This window comes from Taudactylus pleione, unplaced genomic scaffold, assembly GCF_031769625.1.
Source record: "Taudactylus pleione unplaced genomic scaffold, aTauple2 ptg000026l, whole genome shotgun sequence".
In the NCBI taxonomy this organism is placed as follows: Eukaryota; Metazoa; Chordata; class Amphibia; order Anura; family Myobatrachidae; genus Taudactylus; species Taudactylus pleione.
The window spans coordinates 12,038,113-12,053,796 of NW_028284428.1; the positions used below are offsets into that span (position 1 = coordinate 12,038,113).

At 44.8% G+C, this 15,684-nt stretch overlaps 1 protein-coding gene across 5 annotated transcripts in view; it reads right to left on the reverse strand.

Annotated features, from left to right (window-relative positions):
- CDKL5 (cyclin dependent kinase like 5) overlaps positions 1-15,684 on the reverse strand; it is a 423,438-nt gene that overhangs the window by 85,337 nt on the left and 322,417 nt on the right. For all 5 annotated transcript variants that reach the window (XM_088451639.1, XM_088451641.1, XM_088451640.1 and 2 more), the window contains one exon: positions 5,305-5,385. In XM_088451639.1, coding sequence (XP_088307765.1) covers positions 5,305-5,385 — 81 coding nt within the window. The remainder of the gene's footprint in view (positions 1-5,304; positions 5,386-15,684) is intronic.

Sequence of the window (15,684 nt, forward strand, 5' to 3'; positions counted from 1 at the left end):
CCATCCATCTCACTCTTCTGTCCTCTCTACCAACCATCTCCCCCTCCTGTCTTCTCTGCCATCCATCTCTTCCCTCCTGTCTTTTCTGCCATCCATCTCCCCCTCCAGTCCATTCTGCCATCCATCTCGCCCCTCCTGTCCTCTCTACCATCCATCTCCCCCTCCTGTCTTCTTTGCCATCCATCCCCCCTCCTGTCCTCTCTGCCATCCATCTCTCCCCTCCTGTCCTCTCTGCCATCCACCTTTCCCCTCCTGTCCTCTCTGCCATCCATGTCCCCATCCTTCCTCTCTACCCCTCATCTTCCCCTCCTGTCCTCTCTGCCATCCATCTCTCCCCTCCTGTCCTCTCTGCCATCCATCTCCCCCTCCTGTCTTCTCTGCCATCCATCTCTCCCCTCCTGTCCTCTCTGCCACCCATCTCTCCATTCTTCCTCCCTGCCATCTATCTCTCCCCTCCTGTCCTCTCTGCCTTCCATCTCTCCCCTCCTGTCCTCTCTGCCATCCATCTTCTCCTCCTGTCTTCTCTGCCATCCATGTCTCCATCCTTCCTCTCTGCCACCCATCTTTCCCTCCTGTCCTCTCTGCCATCCATCTCTTCCCTCCTGTCCTCTCTGCCATCCATCTCTCCCCTCCTGTCCTCTTTGCCATCCATCTCCCCCTCCTGTCTTCTCTGCCATCCATCTCTCCCCTCCTGTCCTCTCTGCCACCCATCTCTCCATCCTTCCTCTCTGCCATCTACCTCTCCCCTCCTGTCCTCTCTCCCATCCATCTCTCCCCTCCTGTCCTCCCTGCCTTCCATCTCTCCCCTCCTGTCCTCTCTACCATCCATCTTCTCCTCCTGTCCTCTCTGCCATCCATCTCCACTCCTGGCCTCTCTCCCATCCATCTCTCCCCTCCTGTCCTCCCTGCCTTCCATCTCTCCCCTCCTGTCCTCTCTACCATCCATCTTCTCCTCCTGTCCTCTCTGCAATCCATCTCCACTCCTGTCCTCTTTGCCATCCGTCTCCCCCTCCTGTCTTCTCTGCCATCCATCTCTCCCCTCCTGTCCTCTCTGCCACCATCTCTCCATCCTTTGTCTTTGCCACCCATCTCCCCCTCCTGTTCTCTCTCCCCTCCTGTCCTCCCTGCCTTCCATCTCTCCCCTCCTGTCCTCTCTACCATCCATCTTCTCCTCCTGTCCTCTCTGCCATCCATCTCCACTCCTGGCCTCTCTCCCCTCCTGTCCTCCCTGCCTTCCATCTCTCCATTCTTCCTCTCTGCCATCTATCTCTCCCCTCCTGTCCTCCCTGCCTTCCATCTTTCCCCTCCTGTCCTCTCTACCATCCATCTGCCTGTCCTGTCTTCTCTGCCATCCATCTTCCCCTCCTGTTCTCAATGCCATCCATATGTCCCCTCTTGTCCTCTCTGTCATCCATGTCCCCATCCCTCCTTTCTGCCATCCATCTTCCCCTCCTGTCCTCTCTGCCATCCATCTCTCCCCCCTGTCCTCTCTGTCATCCATCTCTCCCCTCCCATCCTCTCTGTCATCCATTTCTCCCCTCCTGTCCTCTTTGCCATCCATCTCTCCATCCTTCCTCTCTGCCATCCATCTCTCTCCTCCTGTCCTCTCTGCCATCCATCTCTCCCCTCATGTTCCCTCTGCCATCCATCTCTCCCCTCCTGTCCTCTCTGCCACCCATCTCTCCCCTGGCATCCTCTCTGCCATCAATTTCTCCTCTCATGTCCTCTCTGCCAACCATCTCTCCCCTCCTGTCTTCTCTACCATCCATCTCCCCCTCCTGTTCTCTCTGCCATCTATCTCCCCCTTTTCCTGTAAATGCAATCCTTCTTTCCTGTGTGCCACCTGATGTTGTTCCTTCCTCCTCTGCTATCCTTCTCTCTCTTCCCCTCCTGCTATCCTTCCCCTCCTCCTCTCTCACTTACCTTATTCAATAGTGGCACTCAGAAGAGTATTTTTTTTGTTTCAAATGTGACTTGAGACTTGTGCATCTAGGGAGTAGAGACCGGAATTGGAATGGAAGTGGACATGTATGTGATTGCAGTGGGTTTTAGTAAAAGTACAGTAAGTTTTTTGTTGTGGGCGTGCAATCGCAGAGTGCAACTAAAATGGGCCACAAAGAAATCTCAAATGCTGCTTTCTGTAGGGGCCCGAGTTGCATGTGCTCTGATCCTGGTGTAAGTGTAAAGTTGATAGAGATGACTTTATGTGATTGATCGTAAACACGCCCATATATTCAAAGCCCCTAAACCTGATGCACCATTGTTTTAAAAGTAATGTTAACACTACACCACACACTCATTATACACAAAATAAATAATTCTGCTTATTCAGTTTGTGATGGAGAAGCCTGCACATATATTCAAAGTGTTACAATTAAAAACATGCAAATGCACTATTCACAATATTATCTGCTGTATCCGACTATGGAATCAGTATGAATTACCGGCGGGAGACAGGAGAAGCCTGACAGGAGGAGATCCCGACGCCGGCTGGTAGGAACCCTAACCTTCCCCTCTCCCCCCCTAACCCTCCCTTAGGGGTGCCTAACCCTAAAACTCCCGTGGTGGTTCCTAACCCTAAATCCCCCTGGGGGTGCCTAAACCTAACCCACCCTTCCCACACCCTAAACCTAACCCTCCCGGGGGGTGCCTAACCCTAACCAATCCCCCGGGGGTGCCTAAACCTAACCCTCCCCCCTAGGGGTGCCTAACTCTAACCTCCCCCCAAAACCTAACCCTAACCCTGCTATACTCTCCAAACCTAAAAGCCTCCTCCCCACCCCCTGCGGCGAACGCTAAGGATGACCCGTAATTACCTTGTTCGGGCTGTCATCCTTCTGGGATCTGGTGTCGGGATTAAGATAGGCGTCAGTATTTCGAGGCCTATCTTAAGTTCCCCTTCGGGCTTCTCCTGTCAGGATATAGACCAGCTGCATTTAGTCTGGTCTATAAACTGAATCCCCGACTATTAACTGTAATGTGATTGCATTGTGTACTATTATTTTTCACATTTAGAGAATACACGCAGAAACCACACACCTCCACTCTTATCATAGCCAGATACGACAAGGGAAAGGAAGACATTTGTATATGTAACTGACTCTGAATTGGCCGCAAATAAGGCAAATAGATTTGCAATCTCATTTTGCTATTCCGAATGCAACTGGCTCTAGGCACAAAGCCTTGATACTGTATATCCCGATATGAATTATCTTCTAATTGCACACGTTGTGGATCCCCTTACCACCCAATTCAACTTATGAGAAAGGGTTAATGGACCATCTGCTATTAGACAATATTAAGGAGTAAAGTATTATATATGCAGATTAGCATTTTTTGTTTTACCATTTTGCTGTCAAAGGTGTTTGAATATACTACACCATGGGCTAAATGTAAAAGAGTGCAAATTTGTAAAAAATGCGAGTTTAGCGCTAAACTCGCATTTTTTACTCACAAAATGTAATAGGGTGCGACTATAGTAAAACTCACATTTATGGGCTTTACAAACTCACAAAAAAGCATATCGCATCCAGATGTTTTCCCATTCTCAAGTTAGAACTCAGGCAATATAATAGAGTGCAAGTGTTTCACTCGCACATATTATTGCCTGAGAAATCACAAAAACAATAGACCAGCTTCAGGATAGCGAGTTTATCCTGAGCAAGTCACAGTAACACAGAAACAATTCTGGCTACCTGTCAGTAAATGTCAGAATATGCCTATGACTAATAGTCTGATCTCATAATGTGTAATTAAGTGTTACTTTTGATCTAATCACACTCTTATGTGTCTTAGCGTGCATACAGGATTAATAATATCCCTTGATGAAGCAGGAATACCAAAAATGATAAGGTGATATAAGTGATACTGCGGATTTCATTCACCTACCCTGAGTTTGAATAATAAACTTTTCATTGAATATTTTTAAGTTATGTTGCTGCTCTATTTGAGTTCAGATTGGGGAAGTGTAAGGCTGACTTCTAAGTCCACATTAAACCTTGAGGTTAAGAAATAAATTATGGACACTTGTAGGTCATGATGTTCTATTGCCTAGTGATTAGGGAGCCTATTGTGTGTGAGGGGCGGGATTTTGTAAGTGTTAACAGGGATTGATGGATTGCATCATTCATCTTGTCTTCTGGAAATTCCCTCAATATGAATTTTTGTTGTGTTGTTGTGCTGTCATTTGTTGGTGGCGGAAAGAATGTATTTTTATTTGGGAATAGGGTATTTTTATATTAGTTGGGTGTACTCTCAACACTTATGATGACAAATTAGGCCTTTAATGTCCCGTCCAGGAAAATTGGACACCGCCCCTCCAGGCATGGATTACAAATTAGGCCGTTAATGTCCCGTCCAGGAAAATTGGACACCGCCACTCCAGGCGTGCTTTTGTGGACTGGCGCAGAGTTGAACACCAAAGATTGAGTTGTTGTATGCAAGTCATTGTCCTGTTTGTTTTTCGTTCTTTTTGTCTGCCACCATGCAAACATTTTAATAATTTAATTTGATATAAAAAATAAATAATCAATTTTAAACGCCAACTCCAGTTGTCATGAGTTGTTATTTATTTTATTAAGGTTTATGTTAGATAATTTTTTAAAGGGGGACAAACAAAAGACTTGAACCATTAGGGAGTTTATTGGATTCTGAGAAGGGGATCATACATTTGCAGCTTGTCTTGAACTTTGTGAATTACAAACACAGAGGATTTGTATTATTGATGTGAGCCTGTTAAGCATACTTACCTACTTTTACTATCTGCTCCCCAGGAGATGTTCAGGGAGCAAAAACAGATGGGCAATTTGGGGGGGCAGGGCCGGAATTCCTATGTCATTAGGCCACATCCGCGTCATGGCATACTGTCGCGAATTGCGGGAATGAGGAAGAGACGGGGCTAAATGACGTGAAAATGCTTCATTTAGCCCCGCCCCCTCTATACACAGCCGCGATTCACAGCAATTATGCCGTGATTCCTGGCGATCATCTCCCTGTCATGCCTGCTTCATTAGGAAATAGGCGGGATGCTGGAAATGCAGATACTCTTCCGGGGGTGCGAGGGGCTCCCTGAAAATTCAAGAGCCTCCCTTCCAGGAGAGTAGGTAAGTATGCTGTTAAGTGATGCCAATCTATAAGTACATATTCTTCTTTTATGAACTTATTCAAAGTGCTTTTTATCAGACTTTTTTCACTTTTGAACTGTGGCTGTGCTGGAAGACTTAGAGCTGGTGGAACTCAGTAGTTTTATTACAGTGTTAATTGGCACCTATATTGTGTTGTAAGGTTTCACAATATGCTTCTTACCTTCATGAGGTCAAGCAAAACACTACTTATGATTCCCAAATATCGCCTTTCCAAAGACTGCGGATGATTGACAGCAGGAAACTTGAGGAATGGAGAAAGAATGTATTAATATACCAACATTTAAAAAAAAATCCAACACAATAATAAATATAACAGAATTAGAAGACAAAATAAACAACATATACTTTTGTCAAGCTGTTTCCATGTCATATATGTAATCATTCTCCACTAGTGAGATCTTGAAGACCAAGCCACTTATACTGTATTACAGGATAGTGCATTAAACTCTATCTCACATATTTTGCCTGACACACTAATTTCTTTGAAGCATCTATGTGTGTGAATAATTTTGATTGGATTATGGAGGATACTGGAATCGATGGATGTGGAGCAGCAAGAAAGCAAGATCTGTCTTGCAGCAGCATTTCAGATTGATTGAAGCAGGGATTGAAGGGTGAAGAGAATGCTAGGTAGAAGGAGCTTGAGGTAAGGCCGGCACTACAGAGTAGCAAAAATCACAGGGAAAATGGCAGTGAACATTTTCCCGGTGACTTGCACATGCACAGAAAAGATGTCCCCAGGAATAAGGCCCGGGCCCCATTTTCCCGGAGACTCGTGCATGCGCAGTAGATTCTAGCCTTAAACCAGAATCTACTGTGCTGCCAGAGAGGAGAGGGCCAAACGGAGGCCCACTCCTCTCTGAAACGCCCATATCCAACCTAAACATGGTGGCATGACATCACACAACGCTGTTATTCGCCATCCCACCGGCACAGTGCCCTGTCTCTCTGTAGTGACTGAGGCTACAGCCAGGGCCGGATTATAGGCAGGGCAGACGGGGTGGTCGTCCAGGGGCCCCCACACAGTAGGGGCCTCCACACTGCGGAAAACATTTCCCCATCTCTCTGCACCCTCCCTGGCCGGCTCCCAGCAGCATTGCAGTATACTATATTATGTCTGTGATGCTGCCGGGCAGGGCCGTCATTTAGGGGGTACAGAAGTCAGTAACCCTCACTGATAGGGGTTCCGCCGGCAGCCCGGCATTGATCGGGGATTGCGGACTGCTGAAGTTGAACTCTGCTCCCGGCAGCTGCTTGATGACGTTGCAACGATGCAGCCGCCTGTCAGAGCAGACTCAGTGGAGCCAGCGAGAGGAAAGACAGGGACTCAGAAGATACAGTGATGGGTGAGTACACTGTACATCTTGCGCTGGAGCATAGCATAGCCGGGGATAGAGAGGACATTGGAAGAGAGTTGCGTGTCTTGTGTGGGGGGAATACACTTAAATACATATAGAGGGTGGTGTAGGGGTTTGTGTGTAGCACATTTAAGAAGCAACTTAGGGGTGCAAAGGCTGGGCACATTTAAGAAGTTGTAGTGGAGGATGGAGCAGTGGGCTGGACAAAATAGGAAGACAGGAGCAAGAGAGGCTGCCTTAAAAGCTTCGCTGATCATTGGTGGTTGGACTTTGGAGAGTGGTCAGTAATCAGGAAAATTAAGCAGGACTACCATCTGTGACTAGAGAGTCCGGAGAAAAGGGGCATAGTAGTAACAGCGACAGGGCATCAATTTTATTGGTGAGGGCCCCTACAATTTAGTTGCCCAGGGGCCCCCACAAGCATTAATCCGGCCCTGGCTACAGCAACTGGGGACAATGTGTTTTATATTTTTCCTATGGGAGACAATGCGTGTGTTTTTTTTCCCTGTTGGTACAATGTGTGTGATCTTTTTTCCAGTGGGAGACAATGTGTGTGTTTTTTTCCAAGGTGGACTATGTGTGTGTTCTTTCCTGTGGAGGCCAATATGTGTGCTTCTTTTTCTGTGGGGGCCAATGTGTTTTATATTTTTTTTTCTGCAGGGAACCTGTTTCATATTCCTGTGGGGACAATGTTTTGTTTTGTTTTTTCCCATAGTGGACAATGTGCGTTTATTTTTTTCCATGGGGTACAATATGTGTGTTTTTTTCCAGGTAACAGAGAGAATGTGAATGTGGGAAATAAAGAATAAGACATGGTCAAGTTTGACACCAAAACAATAGACTTTGGGAACTGGGGAAGTTGTGCTGTCATTGACAGTGAGGAAGAGTTGAGAGAATTTGGTAACTGTGGGAGGAGGTTAAGTTATAAGCTCGGTTTTGAACATGGACACCCATTTTAGATAGCAGAGAGATAGTTGATTGCACCAAATAGAACAGAAAGAAAGATGTTGAGTAAGTAATGTAATCAAGAAAAGAGATTTACAGTGAGAAAACCCTGGAACAGATACTGTTAGAGGAAGGGAGGATGTGCTAGAGATAGAGATACTGAAGGAGTAGTTCTTATAGGTACAGTAGGAAATGAACCAAGAAGATTTGTTAGGGCAGTTTCTGTGGTATGTTGGCGGTGTAAGCCTGATTGTTGAAACTCGAGAAGGAAATTAAAGGAGAGAAAGTGAGATTGTCAGCTGTACGCAAGTTATTCAAGTAGTTTGGTTGCAAGGTAAGGTAAAGGAATATGGTGGTAGTTGAAGAGAGAGGTTCGGTCTAGAGAAGGCTTCTTTAGGATTGGTTATATATGTGCATTTTTAATATAGGATGGAAATTTTCCGGTGGAGAGAACAGGGTTAAACAAGTTAGCAAGGGGTGGGAATGCAAAGTGGAAGAATAAGCAAAGAAGTTTCATGGGGAATAGGGTTGAATAGGGCACGTTTCAGAGTTAGAGACACTGGGCCTAATTCAGACCCGCTCAGGAGCGCTGAGCGCTCGCAAGCGGGTCGATGTTAGGCCAGTGCGCATGACGGAGGCTGCTCCGTTGTGCGCATGCGCGAGACCCAGATAGCGACGGCCAAGCCGTCGCTATGGTTCTCGCTACAAAGGGGGCGTGCTGTCGATGGTGAGTGACAGCACGCCCCCTTTGGTGGGCGTGCTGGGGGCGTGGCTGGCCAGACGGAGGCGTTCACAAGTGATGTCAGTGGGAGTGCTCTCGGCTCTGATAGAGCCGAAAGCACTCCAGGGCTTGCGGCAGACGAGACCCTACCACAAGGGTCTCGTTGCAAGCCCGATGGTCGCGATGGTCTTGACCATCGCGGCCATCTTTTTGGCCGCTCGCTATAGCTGTGGGTGGTCACCCACAACTATGCGAGCGGCCAGGAGGCCGCTCTAAAATCAGGAAGGACAGCCCTGATTCAGAGCGTCCGGCTCTGAATCAGGGCCACTGTCCTCTCTATGAGCTGTGGGTGAATTGGAAAGAGTAGAAGTTGGCTGGGATGTGCAGGATCTGGAATGAGGTAAAATCTTTTCCAATGTTGTCAATTTTGTCTCTGAAGAAGGTGGAAAACCAGGGGCTGTGATAGTAGATTGTCCATATGGGTAGAGAAATGAGTTGAAGATGGCATAGAGGACTCAGTAGAAAGGAAATTATTATTTGGCAAGGGAAATATGTTTGTTTGGCAATTGAAAGTGCAGTGTTTTAAGATGAAAAGACTGATTTATAGATTAGGAAGTTGGCTATGGAGGGAAGCAAGTGATGGGTTGGTTTGGTGTTCCATGGTTGGAGTTTGGATTATGAGGATTTGAGTCACAGAAGGCCATGAGATAAAGGGCCTGATTAAGATATGGACACTAATGCGATCGCAGCTGTGATTTTGTACACAACGCAGCTGCGAAAATATGCAAACAGTACCAAAGCTTACCCGAGCATAAGGACGCCCACCATCTCATATGTGTACCACATCGCTAAGCTGCATAAATATCTGTAACATTGACGCACATCTTACCCTTGTGGGAGGTCTGACCTGCCGCAGACTCAGCAGCTCTCCTGACATGCAGAGGGCTGTCATGCTGCGTAGGAGATAGCAAGGGCTAATTTATGCATGCCCATGTAACAGCATTTAACCACTTAACTTACAATTTGTTTTCAGCAAAACCACACAGAAATTGGCTTTTTATTTTAAATAAATTGAATTAAGTTTAAAAAGTATTTTAAAAATATATATAGTCAGAATCCAAGCACCAGAATCCAGACCGCCGGCATCCCGACATTAAGTATTAGGGTTAAGAGGAGGGTTAGGTTTAGGTGTTAGGCACTAGGGGGAGGCTTAGGGTTAGGCTGTGGGGGGTGAGGGTTAGCCTGCGGGGGGGTGACGGTTAGGCTGTGGGGGGTGAGGGTTAGGCTGCGGGGGGGGTGAGGGGGATGAGGGTTAGGCTGTGGAAAAGGTGGGTTAGGGGGAGGGTTAGGGGCAGGGGCGTTTCTAGAGAGGAAGGGGCCACGTGTGCAGTCTCCGACATGGGCCCCCTCCTCTCCGCCCGGCAGCGCACTGAGCTGTGTGCGGCCAGCACCAGAGTTATAGACTCTGGGCACTAGAGTGTGCCCAGAGTCTATAGTGTATGCACAGGTCACCGGTAAAATGGCTGCGGTGGCCATTTTCCCTGTACTGCGCATGCGCAAAATGATGGGAAAATGGCCATTTTCCAGGGAGGCACGGATGGGGAAACAATACTAAGGGAGTGAGAAATAGTATGCTGGAGAGAGACGAGGAGTTTGGAGAGAAGTGTGGTGACAGTGAGTAGGAGAAAGTGATAATGTAAATTGAGTATGGGCATGGTTTAGAGTGTAACAGAGGTGGCTCTTCTACTGTATATAATGAGAGAGTATGGGAAAATAATGGATACAAACTGTAAAGGCAATGGAAAAGTAAAGTCTCCTTTGCCACCCCCTGACTTTGGCAATGGAATAGGCATCCTCTACAGCTTGGACATAAGGACCAGAAAGAACCCTGACAGGTGGCTCTGTGGGTATGGCAAAAACAATCACTGGTGAGCTCAGTGGGCACAGCAGCTGATTATTGATGATAATATAGTAAAATCATTCAGCAGCCATGGGATATGTCAGACATAGGGCCGGATTCAGAGATGTACGCAGTTAGCATCGCTGCTGCAACCAAAGATGCAGCAGCGATATTAAAATATGCTAATGCAGCAGGAGGCATCTGCATGCAATGACGCAGGACTCGTTCTGCACATGGACAGAACAGGTCCTGCGCAGGCGCCCCATCAACAGAGATGTACGCAAACCATCTCCGAATTAGGCCCATAGTGAAGTGTCACTTTTTTGTTCTACAAGAAGCTCTCAACATTTTTCCACGTTACATACACTGTACTTGAACAGATTTTATATAAAGTTAGTATTTAAAATATGGTATAACTGTACTGTGATTGGAGGTCTATTATCCATTTCCCACCTAGAGGGCACAATATCATATAGAATGCACTTCAAGTTGCCAAGAAGCCATGTAAAATGTATTCATATGTTTACAACTATGGGCCATATTCAATTTGGGAGCGAAAAGTCCGTGCTGGACTTTTCGCTCTACATCGGAGGTTTTGCAGGGAAAAAGTATCGGGCGCGTGCCCGTTTTATCCCCACATTTAATTTGGAGCCAGCGAAAACGGAACCCTGAGGAAGGTAAGTATCGGGAAAAATAGGGGAATTTTCGGGAAATCATCCAGGGACCCCCCTAATGATGTCCTGACATGGGAGATCACTATAGGTACCCCTGTTTTAGCCTGCGGAAGGTAAGTAGGGTTTTTAAATAGCCGCGGCAGGTGCTTTTTTGCGTCTTTGAAGAAGGGGTGAAGAATAGCACTTAGGTTTTTTTGTTGGAAAAAAAAACTATGCCCATTGGTGCAAGCATATTTTGAAGTCCCTAAAGTGCATTTTGAAAATTCTTCAAAAATGCACCTGCCACTACCACCTGCATTGTTTAAAACACCTTCTGCATACTTGGGAACCCCGCCTGAATTAATTTTGCTAGGTTAAATCTTTGTTCCCCATTTTTTTTTTTAACCCCAAAATTCAAGTTACGTTTTTGGGGTGTCCCGGTTTTTTATTCAATTTTTTCTGACACACATTCATTTTAGGGGCCATTTCCAGGGGTACAGGCTATTTTTTTTAAGCCTGCACCCCTAAACTCCAATTCTGCACTTTTTTCCGCCACCTATTGTGTGGTAAAAAGTTATCCCTGTTTTTTTACAAAGACTTTTCGCACTGGCGAAAAGTCTTTGTAATTGAATACGGGGATAATTAAAATAGTCGAAACTGCCTTTTCGCCTCTAATTGAATACTGCCCTATGTAAGACAAGGTTGGTCACTTTAGAATTCTGCAATGAAAAAGGGGGCTACTTACAATCTGTGACCATATAATAAGTATTAAAACAACGTAAAGGAATGCCAGAAGTAAAAATGCAAAAGTATTTTGCAGATTCGTTTTGATCGTTATTTAATAAAATGCCCTGCTTCTTTATTTTTGTAGATCAAGGCTGAATAATGTTTAATGCTGTGTGAGTTAATGTGCTTTGATCATTACATTTTTGGTCTCGATTCAAAGCAATACAGATTCTACTAAAATCTGTCTGGAAGGTACTTGACAAAGTACCCACATTTACTAAAAAATAGCCAGTAGCAACATTTTAGCTCTATTTGCAATTACATTAATTTAGATACTAATATATACCATAACAGCCTTTCAGGTTTATTTGTGTACATGATGCAGTTCCTTGTACCCTGACCTTAAAGCAATACAATGTTTTTCTGTACTCTAACAGATTCAATTATTTTTATGTATGTATATTGCTTCAGCCAAAAGCCATATAATAAATACTATCAGCATCAGCTGACTTAAATACAAATAAGCAACACACTTTAGTACTGTAACAGTTTGACTACATTAGACGTCCTTGTGAACTGTACACTATGGTATTTATTTCTAATAAAAACACCAGCTTCAAATGGTCTATTTCAGATAAGATGGGCAGCTATTTCAAAGTTTACACAAAACGCTTTAGACACAACAGTATTATACTTAAAATAAATAAATTTTTAATTTAGGAGTGCTATACACAAATAAATATGAGTGAATTCATATACTTCAGTTATAAAATAATTAGCAAATTATTGCTATAACCACACAACACACTAATTAGCCATAACATTAAAACCACCTGCCTAATATTATGTAGGTCCTTCCTTGTGCCGCCAAAACAGCTCTGACCCTTCGAGGCATGGACTCCACAAGCACTCTGAAGGTGTCCTTAGGTATCCGGCACCAAGACTTTAGCAGCAGATCCTTTAAGTCCTGTAAGTTGTGAGGTGAAACCTCCATGGCTTGGACTTGTTTTTCCAGCACATCCCACAGATGCTCGATCAGATTGAGATCTGGGGAATTTGGATGCCAAGTCAACAACTTGAACTCTTATGGTATGTTCCTCAAACCATTCCTGAACATTTTTTGCAGTGTGGCAGGGAGTATTATCACTTTGCTTTACAATAGTCTTTAGAAGTAATGTTAGGGCATTTTAAGGAAGATTTGGTACATGTTAGATGTAAGCTATTCAATTAGATATACTTGTGTGTGTCCACGAGAAAACCTGGTGTGTCAGGAAATTTGTATGCTAATTAAACTGTTTACCATTTTGATCAGCCTACCTAGCATGATACACAGCTAAGCCTGCATGCTTGCTGGGGCCACTGCCAACACCACCCTCCACTCTGCCAGTGATCTAGGCCAGTAAGAAGCCTGGTGGAGCAGGGACAATGTAGCTCAATATTCAATTAACATATTGACAAGCACACTCCATATCTATTCTTCTCCCAAGCTCACAGGGGGTAGGGGATTAATTCACTTTTTTTGCTTTGCATAGGCGGCAATTGAAAGAACAAAGAAATCAAAGAGGTAGCTGGTCACTTCAAAATCTTGTTTTCATGCATAATATTTAGTCCATATCTAACAAGCTTTTAATTAGCTTCTTCATACATTATTATGAATGTTAATTTATAATTTGATGATAATGCTGTACATTGAGTTGGCTCATGACATAAATCAAATACAATGATATAAAACTAAAGGCAGACCACCTTGTGCACAATCTAAGAGATGTAGCAAACACTTGATACAGAAAGTAAAAGTACATGAAAAGTAAATAAAAAATAAAACATAATGGGTTGGGCACAGGATCGCGGCAGTTGGGATACCGACAGTCAGAATCCCAGTGCCTGAACCCTAACCAACCTTTCCCACAGCCTGAAACCCTAACCCTCCCCCCCTGCAGCCTAACCCTAACCCTCTCCACAAAACCTAACCCTCCCCCTTTTGCCTAACTCTAACCTCTCCTATACCTTCGGGATACAGGCGGTCCGGATTCTGGAGCCAGGATTCCGACTGTTGTCGGAATTCCGGTGCCGATATTCTGACCGCCGGCATTGTGTGTGCCGGGATGGTGACTACATCTCCTTTCAACATTGTAGCTCACACCACAGCATTCTAAAATGCCAACGCTGTATTGAGATTGCAGACTGTTAGCAGGGGTGTAGAGAGCCCTGCCGGGCCCAGGTGAAGAGGGGGCATGGCCTAAGCGCGGGAGTGGTGGCCACGCCCCATTGAGCAAAAAGAAAAACACAGTTCTGCAGCACCGCGAAGTGGCGCTGTGTGCTGGGGACATTGAATGGGGACATTGAACTGGGACTTAGCCACATTCCAGCACATTGCACCTTGTCTGTGGATGACTTGTTCACATCCAGGGAGGACCCAGTGGAGCCCTTATTATTGTGCAGCCGATCTCTCCAGCACCCAAAGGAGTTGGCTGGTGTTCATTTGAAGATATGCTACCCGGAACAACGACACACGATTCCCGGCTTTGCACCACCTTCTTAAGGGGAACATTGGACTACACAGAGCAGTCTTCTGACAGCACGTGCTCCTGTGTATTTTGACTCAAGCTCCGTCCTCTATATGTCAGTGGGACGTTTAGTCCGATTATACAGCTAGGTGAATCCTATGCAGCATATCTTTTTTTGATTATACATCTAAGCGCTCGTTTTTATTCTACTGACTTATTACATTTATGTGATTTTTACTCATAGTGCTCCTAGTTTTGCTTGCGGTACATGGTTTCTAGGGGCTCGCCATCCATTCCTGTGGGCAGCTTATAGGCAACACATTAATCACGCCAACTATAAAAGCGCCCATATATTCCTTTCTGTGTTTTAGAATAGAAGTTAGTGTGTAAATATACTGAGCGTTTACTAATGAGTTTAGCAAAACAACTTCATTTAGATAGAAAAAAGCTTCTTTTAGTTAAAAAGGCTCGATCGAGCACCAGACACATTGCACATGGAACATGCATTCTGTACCTACCCCTGCTACAAGTGAAATACAATGGAGGAGATACAGTTATGGGACACAAATTGATCACATCATTTATATCAAACAGAGGTGGTTTATCTGTATGCAAATTGTCTTTTCAAGGAATTCATATTTTTTTCCCTCAATACTAACTTTTGCTAATTATCAATGCTATATCATCTTTGTTACTTCCTCTTATGTCATTTAAAATATTCCAGCATTGTATAGATTGGTTTAGATAGGTTAACATTTACTCACCGAGTTCACCTCTTCTTGATTATTTATCTTTAATTCCAAACGTCTAGATTGTCAAATGTAATGTCCAGCCCACCGTATTATTTTAAATAGTAACATTTCTTGAGCGGTTTCCTCAAGTATGTGAAAAACATCATTACTCAATCCCACTGTTAGATATTGTAGGCTGAAGATAAAAGCTAAATATGGGGAGGAGAGCAACATTCCGTAAACATTTTAATTGTCCATCAAAGACTGTCCATATCTCTAGGGGGTAAATTTAATAAGAATCGAGATTGATCGAGATGTCAATCTCGGGTGATTTAAGGGTTTATTTTCATCTCGCAAATTTACTAAAGGTAAAGTCAGGTGAGATAGAGATAGATTTCTCTATTCTCACTCGTAAAACTCGGGGGAGATAGCTAACGCGAATCAACTCACCATCGGGCAAATCGGAAGTACTTTTCACCTAAAATATACATCTCTCAAATTTACCAAGAATCGGGATGACAAGCTCGGGTGAGATGAGAGCAAACTCTCTGCCCAAATCACTTTTCTAACTCTCCACTTCCTGAGCTGTGAGTTAGCCTAAAACATACACAAATCACTTTAATTAGTGATAAACGGGTTAAATTAATAAAAAAAAAAAATGACATGAGGTCCCCCGCAAAGGCCTAACCAGCCCCGGACTTGTCAGCCTGTCATGGTACCTAAAATTACAGGGAACAAAACGAGTAGGGTTCCACTGTAATTTAGGTACCAGCACCAGGCTGCAGGGCCAGTCCTGGTTTTAAATATAGGGAGGAAAAAATTGCGTAGGGGTCCCCCTATATTTAAAACCAGCACTGGAACCAAAACGACCGGGGTGAAATGCCACAGCCCGGAGACCCTATTACCGGGTCTCCAGGGCCAAAGCATTATCACATCAAGCCGCTCAGGCCAAGCCGGTGATCTCAGGGGAGGTGGGGACCACCCGAAAAAGGGCCCCAC